This window comes from Crinia signifera, chromosome 11, assembly GCF_055691185.1.
Source record: "Crinia signifera chromosome 11, ASM5569118v1, whole genome shotgun sequence".
Taxonomy (NCBI): domain Eukaryota; kingdom Metazoa; phylum Chordata; class Amphibia; order Anura; family Myobatrachidae; genus Crinia; species Crinia signifera.
The window spans coordinates 63,533,127-63,549,767 of NC_139227.1; the positions used below are offsets into that span (position 1 = coordinate 63,533,127).

Consider the following 16,641-nt stretch of genomic DNA (forward strand, 5'->3'; position numbering starts at 1 on the left):
TTAATAGATCCTCCAAAGCATAAAAATCATCTTTAAGATCGCTTTCTACATTCTTAATCTCTACTTCGGGAAGATCCCACCTAGAAAAATACTGTTGCCTTCTATTGATTCTTTCCTCATATTTGACAAAACAACCCATAACTGCTGCCCAAAAATACTCAAAAAGGGATGCAAGAAGGAGACTGCCCAAAGGCGGTCAGAGGGCGCTGTTAATGGGATGTGTGTCAAGTGCAGCTGCTACTTAAAGGGACTGAGTAGGTCCCCAAAAAGTAAATAATAGGAAAAAGAGAGATAAAGTAGCGCTTGCAAATGAGGAATATCAATATAAAAAGTTATTACACATATATAAAACAATATAATAACGAAATGAACAATAAAATATATATAAGTAAAAGCTCAACGCCCTCAGTGAGTGCCACTGTATAGGAAATGTTAATAGGATCCGTCCTATTTGTGCCGTAAGGGTGAAGAAGTCCCAATTTGGACCAATATGGTTCTTTTTGAACTGAGAGCCGGGGTAACCGAACCCACAGAAGTCTGAGAAGAAGGGATATGGCCAGGAGACCCTAACAAGGAATCCTTCTGCCTATTTAAAGCCACTGTTAAGGCATTCATGTACCTGTCTAAAGCAGCAGCCCAAGCTGGTTCAGCTACTTCTGACCTTGGGGCCTGCGACCCACTGGGAACAGAGTCACATGAAGGGCACAATTTCCCCTGGTCACATGTTAATTTAACTTCACATTTCTTGCAGTAAACAAAGATGTCCCGCACTCCCTCCTCCAATGCAGCAGAAGTGCACCCATCAGCCATGTTAACAAACACAATGCAAAATGCCAGGCAAAGCACAGAATAATGTATCAGTGTACTTATCTGTGCTGTTTCTGCTGCCAGCGATCAGCGAGGGAAGCGCTTTCCAGGAGAGGCTGTAGTCTGTGTCAGAAATCCACCCTGATCAGCTCCGCAGCATGGAGAGAAAGGGTGCCAATGTACAGTGCAGGAAGAGACCAAGTCTCTGCTTCAGCGGGGAGGGTAGCCTTTTTGGTGCGCTCTCACCCTTTAGCCGCTCCCACAAGTGCCTCCCCTTCAGAATGGGACCATTGGGGGGGGGGGGGGTCCATCCCTCAAGATCCCCTTTGGTTAGGACACCCTTGGAGCCCAGGAAAAACCTCTTTAGCTGAGAGGTTAAGAGTTAAGAGCTGTGCAGAGGGAGCAGACAGGACGCAATTCTGTCAGTCTCTGCTGAGCTCTCAGTGTGTGTGAACTTCAGTATGAAGTAACACACTGGAAAACCTGCTCTAACTAGTAAATTAATAAAAAAAACTTAAACTACTGTAGTAAAAAAAGAAAAATCCCAGAGAAAAAAAGTGCTGCTCAGCCTAGCACCCACTCCTGTGGGCACCTAAAACGAACTCAATCATTATGGGATGCAGAACTTTCGAAGATCCAATATTGTCCTGAAGACTATCGAACTACAAAGAACCGGGAATACCATCCCCTTCCCACTTGTGGCTGGGGTGTTCTTATCACCACCCTTTGTTATATCATTTCGTTCAGGCTTGAGAGTAATGCTTCTTTCTCGACCAAGTCTTTTGGTATCGGTGATTCTGTAAAGAAACTTCCTGGAATTTTTTTGAATTCTATTTTGTAGCCCGTCCTTATTATCTCGAGGACCCACTTGTCTGTCGTGGACCTCTCCCAGGTGCTTATGAATTTCAGCAAAATGGCCCCTACCGCCTGGGGTTCGGCATCATTGCGAGCTCGGTCTTGCGGCAAATCTATTTTATCTCCCCCTTTGGGAACGAAAAATTTGCCCTTGATGAACAGTTAGCTCTGCGGTAACCTCTACCTGGCCAGTAACCCCTCGCCTCTCTGTAATCTTGAGGTTGGTATTTAAACAGTCTACTTCCTGTACTTTTTTTATTTATCTTCTCTTGCGGCAACCAAATGGATTTCCCTCTGGATATTTTGGTGATAATCTGATCCAGCTGTGCCCCGAACAAGTAGTCCCCTTGAAAAGGAAGAGACATAAATTTGTTCTTTGATTGAACATCAGCTGCCCAAGGATTGAGCCAAAGGGCCCTTCTAATCACTGCTGCTGTTGCGCTAGCTCTGTACGCCAATCTTGAGTCTATCGACCCTTCGCACAGAAATTCGACCGCTAGTTGGATATTCTGTACCGTTTTGAGCAAGTCTGATCTTCTCAATCCGTTCAGCATATCCGCCTCTAATTGCTGGCACCATTCTCTTAGTACCCTTGCCGTGACTGCCATGGAAGCTGCTGGCTTCATAGCTGCGCCCATTGTAAGGTGCTGTTTCCCCCAATTCCACTCTCCGCTCCTTAGGGTATTGGAATATGTTTGCGTCCTCGAGAGGTAAGGTCGTCTTCTTTGATATCCTCGCAACTGCTGCGTCCACATTTGGTACTTCATCCCACGTGGCTATTTGGTCCTTCTGAAAAGGATACATTTTACTTATCTTTGCCGGTACTGTAATTTTTTTGTCTGGATGTCTCCCTTCATCCGATACCATATCTTTCAAACACTGTGATAGGGGAAAAGTCTTCCCCTTCTTCTTCTTATCACTAAAGAGTAGCTCCTGCAGCTTTAACTCTTCCTGTGTGTCCTCTATGTTTAGGGACGTGTATTAATGTGAGAAGATTTTCTACCATGTCTGTGTTAAAATCATTTTCTGATTTATCTACCATAGACTCATCCGCATCATCTGCGGCTGTATCGGCTTTCTCATCTCCAGACTCTGCTGAGCCTTCACTTAATCTGGAACGACTCTTTTTCCCAGCAAGTTTCACCAGGTCCTCTTTTGTGACAAAAGTGCCGGCAAGGGCCGTTTTAAGCATATCAACCAGTCCCGACATCTGGGCTAATGGTATTTGCTGTGGTGTTTTACAAGTTTCGCAAACACTTCCCACATATTTATCCGGCAGTGATTTATTACACATTAAACACTTGTTTAATTAAACACTTGTGTGTAATTTCTTGTGTCTGGCTTTCCCATCTCCTTTATCTTTGCTGTTATCAGACCTGCATAATAATGCACAAGCTTTAAACACTTTCCTGTGTTCCAGTAAATTACCAATCACTTTTCCTGTGGCTTACCCTGACTTTTGACTGATCTGCCTCTTTTATTCCTCCATAGTTTGTACAGGATGAGCTGTTATAAAAACAATACAGCCTCCTTTAGCCAGATTCGAATCTCTTCAAACATATATACAGCAGTAGCATAAGGTACCACTCACCCTTTTGCAGTACCTAGCGTTCCGTCCGAAAAACACTTCTTCTCCTCCTCAGAATCTCTCCGACACTTTGGAGAAACTGCTGCCCCTTCGTTGGTGGTACAGCATACCGCGGCGTCCCACGCCGCATCATGTAGACGCGACTGCGCGCGTTATACATGCGCCTCCAATCGGGAAGCGCCCTGTCATCAGCCGGGACCCGCCTTGTCATAAGACAGCCTCGCGCCCAAGGCCGCAACGCGGCCTAGCTCCTTAGCATCACCCACGGCCAGCCTTATATCTTCCTTCTGCCGCGGGTGACGACGTCCGCCCAGTCTCACCTGGATTCCGGGCAGATGACCTTCGTTTTGGCCACCTAGGACGCCACTGCTATTAGCCGCCCAAACCTGAGGAGGGCATGCAGCCCATAAGAGGTATTCACCAGGCGACCTGGCTACTTCATCCCCGCCTAATCCCAGGACGATGGCGGGGACCAGATCCAGACTTCACAGGGTAAGCCACCTTAGCCTACAGCTACCCCAATGGGAAAGGAAAAAAAGAAGACACAGAGAGAAGGAGGAGGAGCCTTTTATGGAGAAGGGGCATCTTTTTTTCCTTTCCAAATGCTACCCAATAGGGGAAGAACCCACAGGTGATGGCTGCCATGGGGGAGGTAGAGGAAATAAGGATTTAAGAAAATATTTGACCTGCTCTGGCGGTGCACAAAAAATTCAACAGCCTGCACCCAACTAAACACTACACCTGAAAAAATCCAGCAGGTGCTAGATTTCTTGTAAACTCACATCTACTATGTGTTTTATGTACAAAGATATCAGTTGGAGCTGAATTGAGACAGGAAATTGTATGGTGGAATGTGAAAGTTTGGATTTTTTTCATCAAAATATTTTTCTGGAAAGGATATGAGTCCTATACCTCTATTTATAGTATTAATTCTGCATTTAGTGGGATATAGTGCTCCTAATCAGTAGGTGGCTGCATAAGGGATAGTTTGTGCCTCGGGACTTGTTCTGCTAAAAAAAAAATTTAAGATAGCAAAAATGGTTCTATTTTTTCTGAGACAATGATGCATGGATTTCTTAAATCAGGGCTCATAAACAGTCTATCTAGTTTGGCAGCTACTTTTTAGGATTGTACCAACTGTATACAAAGGTATGCGTGTATTTTGTAATCCGGACAACAGGTTGACGCGCAAGACCACATCTACCTGAACACTATCCGTATAGCCACCCAAACATATTTGTTTAGAAGCTATACTGTTACCACAATAATAATACACATATTATAAATTATCATTTGGGAGTTTCATGTATACTAACTTTGGGGGAATTTAGACCTTCTACAAGTCACGTTGTGTTTGGGATTCGCTGCACAGTCACCGTGTTCCGGAGCCTCGCTGTCCCCCTGCTATACCCCTATTCAATGTCGCAGGGGCTCGCTGCCCCTAACGGCAAATCTTAACCCCTGCGGCATCCCGCAGGGAGCCGGGGGACGGCGGCAGGCAGGGAGATGGAAGTCTCCCTGCCTGCCCCAGAACATATGTGGAGGGGAGGAGGGCTCCCCGGGACCCAGGCAGCACAAGCTGCCCGCCGGGAGAGCCAGCAGGGGAACGGGTATTCGCTGCTCCTGATCGTGCATATGAAATGATCGGGAACAGTGAATATATGAATATCTAATCTTCTCTCTGCCCCCGGCCCCCTGCTGGCTGTTATGTGTAAAAAAATTATAATTTTGAAATTAAATATATATTCATGTGCTATAAGCACATGAATAAAAATAAACATGCCCATTCACAGAATAAAATTCCAGATTTTTTTACACCAAATGTAAAAAAAAAAAAAAAAAAAAATTATTTTAAAAGTTCACATTCCCCTTCATCATGAAAAGATGGCAATTTGCTACACGGCGACACACGGCGAAAATCACTTAGAAAGACTGCAAAAAGTGCACGTTGAATAGGGTGACACAAAAAAATCACCTTCCAACGCGAGAATAGCACAAATTCGCCATAAAACATGGCGAATTGGCCTCATTGAATACTGCCCTATGTATTAAGCCTTGGAGAGAGAGATAAAGTACCAGCCAATCAGCTCTTACCTGCCACATTACGAGCTTGAAAAAAACGACAGGTAGACCAGGTATACCCAACCACGGTCCTTAAGGCACACCAACAGTGCAGGTTTTAGTATTATCCAGGCTTGAGCACAGGGGACTTAATTAGTACCTGAGTGATTCTGATTAAACCATCTGTGCTGAAGCCTGGATATCACAAAAACCTGCACTGTTGGTGTGCCTTGAGGACCGTGGTTGGGAATGCCTGAGGTATACAGTTAAACTAGTGTTCACTCGAAGCTTCTTTTGCAGGGTGTTGCACCCTTCCCAATTTTAAAACCTCAAAATGCACTTTTCCCTTTTTGTGTGTGGCGTTGTGTGCCCTTCCTTACGCTGCCCCCCCACCCACCGTGCTAACATGCCCCGCAAATGGTTCTGCCAGGTGGTGCACCACTGGCGCACACAAATGAGTGGCAAGCATGGAAATTTTCTGGGCCTACTACTGAAGGGGTTAATGAAAGGAGGGAACAACTATGTTTTATTGTTCAATTAATGGTTTAATTTTTATGTATAAAGGCAATCTGTAAAGGTCTGGGGCGAAGGGAAACCACTAGGGTTACCATCACCCGTCCGGGATTACTCCAAACAATCTGTTAATTAACACTAGTAGCAGCCTATTACGGGACATTGTATAGTCCGGAGATGCCACCACTCCGGCCTCTGGTCTTCATTACCAGACTGTCCGGACAAATCCCGAACAGGTGGTAATCATAGAAACTGCAAGATGTCTCATTGTTTAACTGTGTACCTGGCCTTAGGAGCTTGGCGGTTGGTAGTTTCGGTACTCTTTACCTAGCACGGCGGCCATCGCGGGCATTGAATGCACTAAAAAAAAAAATCGGGTGCGACGCGACCGACGCGTTTTCCCATAGGGAACAATGTTAAATTTCTCAATTGACCCGATTTTACTGTTCAATGCCTCAATTGACCCGATTTTTCCATAGGAATCAATGTTAAATGGCCCACAGAGGCCAAATAGGCACCCTAAAGTGTGAAATGGCCCCCACAATTGTTAACGCCACCCCACTCCATGCCGACGTGGATAGTGGGGGTATGAAAAGGTCGTAGGACGTGGGCTCGCTGCGCTCGCTACGCTTCGGGTTCACATTGATCGTGGGGTGGCGTTAACAATTGTGGGGGCCATTTCACACTTTAGGGTGCCTATTTAGCCTCTGTGGGCCATTTAACATTGATTCCTATGGAAAAAATCGGGTCAATTGAGGCATTGAACAGTAAAATCGGGTCAATTGAGAAATTTAACATTGATCCCTATGGGAAATCGTGGGCATCGCGTCGCACCCGATTTTTAGTGCATTCAATGCCCGCGATTTTTTTAACTGCGATGCCCACTATCAAAATCGTGGGCGCCGTGCTAGGTAAGGAGTACCGTAGTTTCTCTCTCACCAAGGTTTAGTAAATAATACCCAATAATATCTCATGTTTCTCAATATTTCTGTTATTCTAAACTATTTTAACTTTCCTAGGGTATCCGGTATTTTTTGAGCCATATCAAATGTATTTTAGGTGTATGCTCCAATGCAACACCCTAGGAAGGTTAAGAAACTTGAACTAACATAGCTTCTTCAGCTGACAGAAGCTACAATTCTTATACGTATGATTTATGGCTGACCAAGTGAGCTAGCTGGAAGGCTTGTCATCATTAGGCAGTCATGATAATGAACCTATCTTTATCTGAAGATCTGGGACTCTCCTATCATACATTTTTTATAAAGATTTCCCCATATAAAGCAAAGTGTTTACTCTAAACCAAGAAATGATCACAAGAATTTGGTGACACAGTTTAATTAGCCTTAAGTTTTTACGCTAACGGCAGCACCTAAACTCGCCCCATGTGTACCTTTGTCTTTCCAGGCTTTTAGTACATAGCCATCTAGAGCTGCAAACATAAATAAGCAAGTCCTGAGGTACCATAAAACTAGTTTCATATAGTCACATTTATACGCAGCTACTTGATTTTACCCCATTCACTCTCGTTAGGGAGGTTTGTGACAAGTTATATAAACCTTGGAAGAAAATCTGCAATGGACTTGGGAAATGTATATTGCTGCAGGACAAAAACCAAAAACATACAGGAAAAGCTACAATGGAGTCAGTCTTAAAATACACTTAAACGTTGAGGCGTGGACCAGCCAAAATGGAGAATGTGGAAAAGTTGACTACACCAATGCTCTATATTTGAGAACTTCATGTAAAAAAATAGTACAATGATGAACAGCAGTGCCCAGATGTGCAAAGTACTATTATTCCTATGTGGTTTAGGTGATGGTAGGGCAACTGTCCACAAGATGGCAGCAGCTAACTAGACAAAGCAACAAAGACATTACATAAGATCAAACATGTTAATTACTCCCTCTACTACAGGCATGTCCAAACTATGGCCCTCCATCTGTTGTGAAACTACAAGTCCCATCATGCCTTGCAAGTTTTGCTATTAGGGAAAGCTAAAACTTTGGCAAGGCATGTTGGAATGTGTACTTTCACAACAGCTGGAGGGCCATAGTTTGGAAATTGCTGCTCTACTATCACATGTATAGAAACTAGGTGTCATTATGACCTATGTATGCGAAACAGAAAAACTGATGTACAAAACAAACCATTATACATCAAAGCAATTTTGTAATGTGCTGCTATGGCCGCAAAGAAAACCTACATCTGCTCTTTCTAAAAGCATCAGAACCATACCTATGGATGGTAAAACAACATGCTCCGCTTCTAGCTATTTCTCTAATACAGGGGTAAAGGTATCAAGCTTGGAGAAGAGTTATCTATCCCCATAAAGAACGTTATGACCAAGGTGATAATGCACCATCCAATCAGCTTTAATATGTAAATTGCCAGTTAGTGCACCAGCCAATCAATTCCTATCACCTTGCACATAACATTCTTTGTGGGAATAGATACCGCTTCTCCAATGCCCCTTTCTCACTGCAGGTCTTAAACGGTATATTGCCGTTTTTTCCCCCTTTATAAACGTTTAAGGCTGCAGTGGGAAAGCACCAGAGTTGATTTACCGGTTAAAGTTAACCGGTATTTGAACCCGTTTCCAAAGCAGAGTCCTACACGTTTCAGAGCCGGTTTTTATGCAGTGAGAATGGTACCTGTCCTGCCCCCCCCTCTCCCCCCCCCCCTCCGTACCTGCCAGCTGATACCCTCGCTTGCCCCCCCCCCCCCCTGCCCTGGTACCCCTCTCCCCCTCCCCACCTCCCCTGGTACCTTGCAGCTGGTACCTTGCATCCGGGCAGCATGGTAGGCAGCGGGCATTCAAGGGCTCCTAGTCGGCAGGTCCCAGACTGATTGCTGAGACAGCGGGGGCACTGGGGATCCGGGCAGCGCAGTCCGTGCTCAGAAGGAGGAAGGTCCATTAGGAAATTGTCATTTCATCGGCGGGGGTGCCTGCCGTGAATGGGAAATAGCGGAGCCTGGAAATTACATATGCGCATATCTAATGAGCAGCTAATTAAATATGCGCAGATTTAATGAACGGCTCCGCTATTTCCCATTCGCGGCAGGGACCCCCGCCGATGAAATTACAATCTCCTAATGGACCTTCCTCCGCTTCTTCCTAATGAGCACGGACCGTGCTGCCCGGATCTCCAGTGCCCCCGCTGCCTGTGCACCAGCCTCCTCTTGCATGATGCTTTCCGCAAATCAGCTGGGACCTGCCGACTAGGAGCCCTTGAATGCCCGCTGCCTACCATGCTGCCCGGATGCAAGGTACCAGCTGCAAGGTACCAGGGGAGGGGGGGGGGGGGGGTCAGGACAGGTACCAGGGGACACCAGGGGATTAAACAGTTTACTGCGATGTGAATGGTACTTAAACGGTAATTAAAACGGTAATCTACTGCAATGTGAAAGCTAATACCGTTTTAAATACAGTTTAAAAATACCGGTTCTTTAAACGGCTTGGCAGTGGGAAAGCAGCACAAGCGTCATACATTTATTATTTATTTACAGTTTCTTATATAGCGCAGCAGATTCCGTTGCGCTTTACAATAGTAGACATTTAACTCTCAATCACATGGTATGACAGTTACGTTACACACTAAGGGCATTCCTTATGTGCTAACACATTTTGAAGATACTTTAATGGAGGTGTGCTGGAATTTATGCATGAACTTTATGGCTTGTGTATAATATTTTGATGTTTATTACTTATTATCCTGGCACCCACAGCTAAATTGTCTCATGGAAATCTGTGCGATGTTCCAAAAAAAACCCCAAAAAAACACATATACACATTAGATCAGGCATTCCCAACCACGGTCCTCAAGGCACCCCAAAATTGCAGGTTTTAGTGATATCCAGGCTTCAGCACAGATGGTCTAATCAGAATCCCTCAGATACTAATTAAGTCCCCTGTGCTCAAGCCTGGATATCTACAAAACCTGCACATACATACATACATACATATATATTAGTGTTCACTCTAGAAATTGTGCCGGGCAGGGCGCCGGGGGGCGGTCCGGGGCCGCCGACGGCACACTTGTGGGCGGTCCCGGACCGCCGGCATCAATAAAGTGGGCGGGCCGGGGGCGTCAATAAAGTGGGCGGGCCGGGCCGCCGGCGTCACTAAAGGGGGCGGGCCCGGCCGCGCCGAAGATGCTGTCACCACAGGGGGAAGGTGCCTTGATGCCGGGGAAGCGCCGGGCATCACCGTCTAAGGCGGCGCTGGGCTTCCCCGTGCAAGGAGTCGGGCAGGCACCAGGCTGTTTTAGCGGGGCGCTGCTAGAGGGGCAGGGCGCATTTTGCCCTTTAAAAAACGGGCAGGGCGCAACGCCCCGCTAAAACAGCCTAGCGGGAACACTATATATAAAATATATAAAAGACACATATACATACACACCACTCAGGTGCAACTATTCCATTATTACTGCTAACAGACATGCCATAATTTCAGCTTACTGCTCCCCGAGGTAGCAAGCAGAAGAGGGTCCTGCGTAAGTGCCCAATAAACATTTGAATTATTACCCCCAAAGAGTTGGCGCATTTTAACTCCTGTCCTGTGTTTGCGTACAAATAAGGCAATGGCATCCATCTCTGAATCCAGCACCAGTCACAGCGTTGTGCACTAAATATGGAAATTGCACTGTATTCCCATGCTATGCTGTTGTAGAGAAACAGGAGTTGCTGTGAAATGCATTGAACATTTGCTACACTAATCGTAACAGTATTTTTAAGAACTTGCCTTTTACATTGTAATATGCAATGTCATGTAAGCTTCACACATTCCAGGTTAGTGTTCTTCCCATTCACCCCAAACAGTCACATAACTTACCTTTGAAATGCGGCTTGTGATTGGGTAGTTGCAGCTGGCTCAGGACACATCTCTTCTTCACCTTCTGTTTCTGTACCTTCAGAATCATCCTATTAATATGCAAGATTTAAATCAGCATTCTGCCAATCACACCTGCTAACTTCTATACTAACATGTATAAAGCAGAATCATCCGCCCACCTCTTGCTCTGAATCAGTCTCCGATTGCTTTTTATCCTTTCCTTTCATAGTTGTACCGCCGTTCTTTCGACTACTTCCTGGTTTTCGACCCCTTGGTGAAAGTTTAAAAAGAACCATTAATGAACCATGTATTTTGTTCTTAACAGAAGCGCAGCAGTACTTGAAGCTGCTGCTGCAATTAAAGCAAAGTAACAATGTCTATGGAAGTATAAAGGGCTATGTCGAACCTCCGTGTCACTCTCTCTCCCTCTGTGTGATTGTCTTCATTCTCTCCCTGCATATCTGGGACAGTGGCAACAAGATCCTTCAGGAAGTCAAACTGCTGCTCAAGCTCTATACACTGCTTCCTGCGATGAGACATTGAAGAAATAATACATTAATATCATTCAATAAGGATTGGTTTTCTTTTAACGTATTCTATGAGCCAAGCCAGGTGTATCTTATTATTCAAATAAGACACTTTTTGTAAGTAGAGTCCTAATAGTAATGAATCTGCCTTTTCAGACGATATTCTGGAAATGTGTCGTTCCCATTATTTTCATTGTCATAACCTAAACCAGGCATGTGGAAGCTTCGGCCCTCCATCTGTTGTTAAACTACAAATTCCAGCATGCCCTGCAACAGTTGTAGCATGGTCACATAGCAAAACTGTAACAAGGCATGCTGGGATGTGTAGTTCTACAACAGCTGGAAGGTCGAAGGTTCCCCTACCCTGACCTAAACAGTGATTACACATAGTAACAATAATCTAAGGAGTTAATGAACTAATTGACCACTGATTGACATGCAAGGTCTGGTCATTCTGACTATCTGAATCAGTAAACCTCATTTTTAGACTGCAAAAAACATGGGCCCACATGTTATTAACCCTTCTAAAGTGGACTATTCCACAGACTGCCCATAGCAACAAACCAGATTCTAGCCATAAATTTATAAAGTAATAATTTGTTAAAATGTGTTTGGTTGCTATGGGCAACACCTCCAGTTGCCTTTGTTAGCAGGTTTGAGATATCTTTTACAAGCAAGGTCAACTGATTATTTGGGGCCTGATTCTATTTTCAAAGTATATAGAATCAAGCAAGTAACTTTGTATCCTAAACAAGCCATGCAAGTGGAGCAACTACATTTAAATTGTTTCTGTGCAGGGTAAATACTGGCTGCTTTTGCATGCAGGCCACAAACGTTAGCTTCATTTTTACACTGTAATTTAAGCTTCAGTTTGTACATACCCAACCCACATCTAAATCTTTCTGCATGTTACATTAGCCCCTGTGCAGTGCAACATGGTTCTGCCCAGGTGCACAGATACTTGCCTATTTTTTCTTTACTTTTAAATCAGAACCAGGCCCTTGGTGAATTTCAGGGTGCACACATACTGTATTACAGTAGGTTTTCCCACACACCTCTAAGAATGGCCTAGAAGTTCATGTGTATCTCTACACATGTGTAAATGTAAGCATGGTACATAACAATAAAGCAATTGTGCCACTAAATACTGATTCAGAGCTGAGCACATAGGAATTTGGCAGGTAGAACATGAAAGTCTTTGCAATGCGCATGCACCCAAGCTGAACATATACAATTCTGAGCAACCATGAACTACTTCCAGTTGTGTAGCCAGAAAGTAAAGGAAAAAAAGATTTTTTTTTGTAGAATAAGAAGATTTCTGTAATATAGAATCTGCAATTCTAATCTAAAACAAGCAGGTGCATTCTGTCAGAATCATGGCTGTTGAACATGGAGGGACCACATAAATGTCCTGGCCAGTAGCAGGCCAAAACGGTCACAGAGTCCACAGGAAAACTGGATAAGATAAATTGGCCATGGTCTCTAACCCAACTGATGGATCGCATCAACCTGAAATAACAACAACAAAGTTCTATTTAAAGACAAAGCTGTAACTTGGCAGGCGGTTTTAATGTTTTGCCAAGGCAGCATATGATTACTGTACATTTTATATTTTAGGAGAAACAAATTAAAAGAGGAGACAGAACATTTCTGTCTTATTTTTAATTCAATGCGGACTTGTAATAACGGCACTGAAACACGGATGATCTAATGAGAGAGACACGCTATTTCTAGTCATTGGTCTTTTGTACGGCTGACCATCTGTCATGATGCCACGAATGCAGACGTGCAGATGGTTATGTTTGTTATTCGGTGCTGGGAGGAAGCAAAGTGAAAGGATGTAACAAAACTCACAAGTGTGACGTAGTCATGGTTTTGGCGCTTCGAGACTGTGTGACCTGGCAAGCCTTCTTCAGGAGTGACTCCAGGAAAAGCTCAAGTGCACGAGCTATGAGATTGTCAAGGAGCTGAAGTAATGATGCAGTAACATACACTGTAGTATTACTAGCTGATAACAGCTACAGATCGTGTTTGCCACCAGCTTCGAGCCTTATTCAAGGTGGTACGCAATTACAAGATTACGCAGTTGCCCAATTTTTTTATTTCTGTGCACACATCTGACTCGCAGGGAGAACTGGAAGCAGACTGACATAGGGGTTATTCTGGTTTACTCCTTCTGGCAAATTCCTTCTTAGATGGACAAAACCATGTGCACTGCAGGTGGGACAGATGTAACTTGTGCAGAGAGTTTCATTTGGGTGGGGTTTTACTCCAAAGTGAGATCTATATTGCAGTGTTAAAATAAAGCAGTCAGTATTTTCCCTGCACAGAAACAAAATAACTCACCCAAATCGAATTCTCTCTGCACATGTTACATCTGCCCCACCTGCAGTGCACATGGTTTTGTCCATCTAAGAAGGAATTTGCCAGAAGGAGTGAACCAGAATAACCCCCTAAGTTAGGAACAGTTTGTGGGTCATACACTACATCCTTGTACACAGTTTCACCGGGTCCAGCGCCTGCTATGTCAGTCACTGAATATCCATAGGGTTACTGAGAAGGCTGATAACCAACTGATCTGTATCCCAGTACACAGTCGGCTGAATTTGCAAAACTGCCAGTGGGCCACTTAATACAAATCTTGGTGGCTGCCACATGTGCATATTGTCACGCAGCATCATGGGCATCAGTGAACTTCTCTGAATCAGGCCCTTAGTTCAGAATTTGCCATGGACACAAGTATTATCCCCAAGGCTTGGTGGTAAATAGTTCTCACCCGTCACAATCACTGAGAAAGGAGGAGGACTTTCTGCAATAATATCATCTATGTTTCGCTAGTAAAAACCACTGCCCGTTTACATTTTGTAAATAAACTCCATCAGTAGTTTTCTCATGAAAAAAATAAATAAATGGGCTGATGTTTCATCGATGGTCATTATGGGGCTATTCAATTAAAGCAAAGCATAAGCCCCCACAAGGCTAATTGGACAGCACCTGACTAATCTATTAGTTGTGGTGAATAGTAGCTTTAGAACACTCATACCCCTTTCAGACAGAAAAAAAGACCCGGGAATTTTCCTGGTCCAGGAGGGTAGACCCGGGTTTTTTTTTCTGTCTGAAAGGGTCAACCCGGGTCTAAAATGCCAGGACTTTAACCCAGGAATTGGTACTTGTGAGTTATCTGGGCGCCCGATTTCTAAATCGGGTCGGATCGGGCACATCGCATCGCATGCGACCATCGGATGCGATGACCCGATTTTTCCATAGGAATCAATGTTAAAATGGACTGAGTCCATTTTAACATGGAATTCAATGGGAAAAAGGGGTCCTTTTCATACCCCTACTATCCAAGTGGGCATGGAGTTGGATATAAACCTGTGGAGAGCGTAGCGAGCCACCGAGCCCGAAGCGTGGCGAGCGTAGCGAGCCCCGCGAGGGGACACAGAATACCGTCCCCTCGCGGGGCTCGCTTCGCCCGCCACGCTTCGGGCTCGGTGGCTCGCTACGCTCGCCACAGGTTTATATCCAACTCCATGCCCACTTGGATAGTAGGGGTATGAAAAGGACCCCTTTTTCCCATTGAATTCCATGTTAAAATGGACTCAGTCCATTTTAACATTGATTCCTATGGAAAAATCGGGTCATCGCATCCGATGATCGCATGCGATGCGATGCGATATCGCATCGCATCGCATCTGATTGTATGCCTTAACTTAAGGCATACAATCAAAAAATCGGCAGCCCAGATAACTCACAGGTACCCAGGAATTTACCTGGGTTTTTCCCGGGTCTGTTTTCCAAAAACCCGGGTTGCCGGCTGTCTGAAAGGAAACGACCCGGGTTTTTGGGATTATTACACATTGTTAGGCACTGATTGGCTCTCCTGGTGGGGTGCTGGCTGATTGGCTGGGAGGGCATGGCAATGGGGCTGGCCTCTGAGGTCATTAGGGAGCTAAAGAAAGGACAGCATGGCCCACTGGTAGAAGCAAGAGGTGAGAGCTGCTGGCAGTGAGAGGGGAGGAGGATATCGGCAGATGACTGGGACAGTCAAAGATGCCACAGTGTACTCAAACATTGCAAATATACTGACAGCCATGTGAGGTAACATACCTGCCAGTATATAAAAACAATAAAACTTGTTTACAACATATCCTTGTATCATGCCATGGTTAATGCAATGAGCAGTCACCACCCACTTTTGATGACCTCATCTCTGTGTGCCTTTAAAACTGTCCTTTTCTTATGACACACAGAGTTTTGCAGGAAAAAATCCGGCTTCTGTGTGAAAGGGGTCGACACGGGAAATACCTGGGTTTTTGCTCCTGTGTGAAAGGGGGTCAGCACCTTGCTGCCTAGTTCTACCCGGGTTTTTGTATCTGGGAAATACTTGGGTTTTGGGGATTTTTCTGTCTGAAAGGGGTATTAGTTTTATTGCCCCTTAAGTACTCTCCTTTATACAAATATCATAAGACGATCGGCTGCCATGAAGAGACAGAATCCAACTTACTTTAAGAGAGAAAGGGATTTATGAAGATGGGAGTTCTATTGAAGATGGGATGTTGATATGGGCAACCAGACAGAATCTATTATCTTCTAGTACAGGCCTGGTCAACCTGTGGCTCTCCAGATGTTGTCAAACTTCAAATCCCATCATGCCTTGCCACAGTTTTGCTATAAGGGAGTGTTAAAACTATGGCAAGGCCTGCTGGGATTTGTAGTTTCACAACATCTGGAGAGCCACAGGTTGGCCTGTCCTGTTCTAGTAGATTCTGAATGATTGCTATGGGCAACATCCCATCTTCAATAGAACTCCTATCTTAGCTAATAAACCCCAACAAAACCATCTGAGTCTCATGTATTAAAAGGATACAAATGATGACAGGAACAGCGGCAGCAACCTTGCCGATTTCTTCATCGGTCTGCATAATCTTCTTTATTCGTGCCTTAAATGACAATAGACCTCCGTGAGACAAAAATACATTTACACTCTATGGGCGGTATTCAACGAGAATACCTGCGAGGTGCAGCGAATCCTTTTTAGGATTCGCTGCACATTCGCCACGTTCCGGAGCCGGCGGGCTCCGGTATTCAACGTGTCAGGGGCTCGCTGCCCCTGACTGGCGAATATGAGCTCCTGCGGCGATTGCCGCAGGGAGCCTGAGGACGGTGCCAGGCAGAGAGATGGTAGTCTCTCTGCCTGCCCCAGAACTTTGTGGGGGGTAGGTGGGCTCCCCGGGTGCCAGGCAGCACAGGCTGCCCCCCGGGGGTGCCAGCAGGGGAGCGTATATTCACTACACCCGATCGTAACGATCGGGTGCAGTGAATATATGAATATGTAATGAGCGGCTCGGCTCCGGCGCCCCCTGCTGGCTGCTGTGTAAAAAAAATTAAAAAAAAAAAATATATATATTTTTTTAAATTAAATATATATTCATGTGCTTACAGCACATGAATAAAAA

General features: G+C 44.9%; 1 protein-coding gene across 1 annotated transcript in view; it reads right to left on the bottom strand.

The window, feature by feature from the left end:
- The window catches only part of DRAP1 (DR1 associated protein 1), a 37,952-nt gene that overhangs the window by 13,418 nt on the left and 7,893 nt on the right, over nucleotides 1–16,641 (bottom strand). Inside the window, exons 2-6 of the mRNA XM_083165320.1 lie at nucleotides 16,053–16,125; nucleotides 13,037–13,130; nucleotides 11,062–11,181; nucleotides 10,835–10,925; nucleotides 10,656–10,744 (exon numbers count right to left, since the gene is read on the bottom strand). Coding sequence (XP_083021446.1) covers nucleotides 10,656–10,744; nucleotides 10,835–10,925; nucleotides 11,062–11,181; nucleotides 13,037–13,130; nucleotides 16,053–16,125 — 467 coding nt within the window. The remainder of the gene's footprint in view (nucleotides 1–10,655; nucleotides 10,745–10,834; nucleotides 10,926–11,061; nucleotides 11,182–13,036; nucleotides 13,131–16,052; nucleotides 16,126–16,641) is intronic.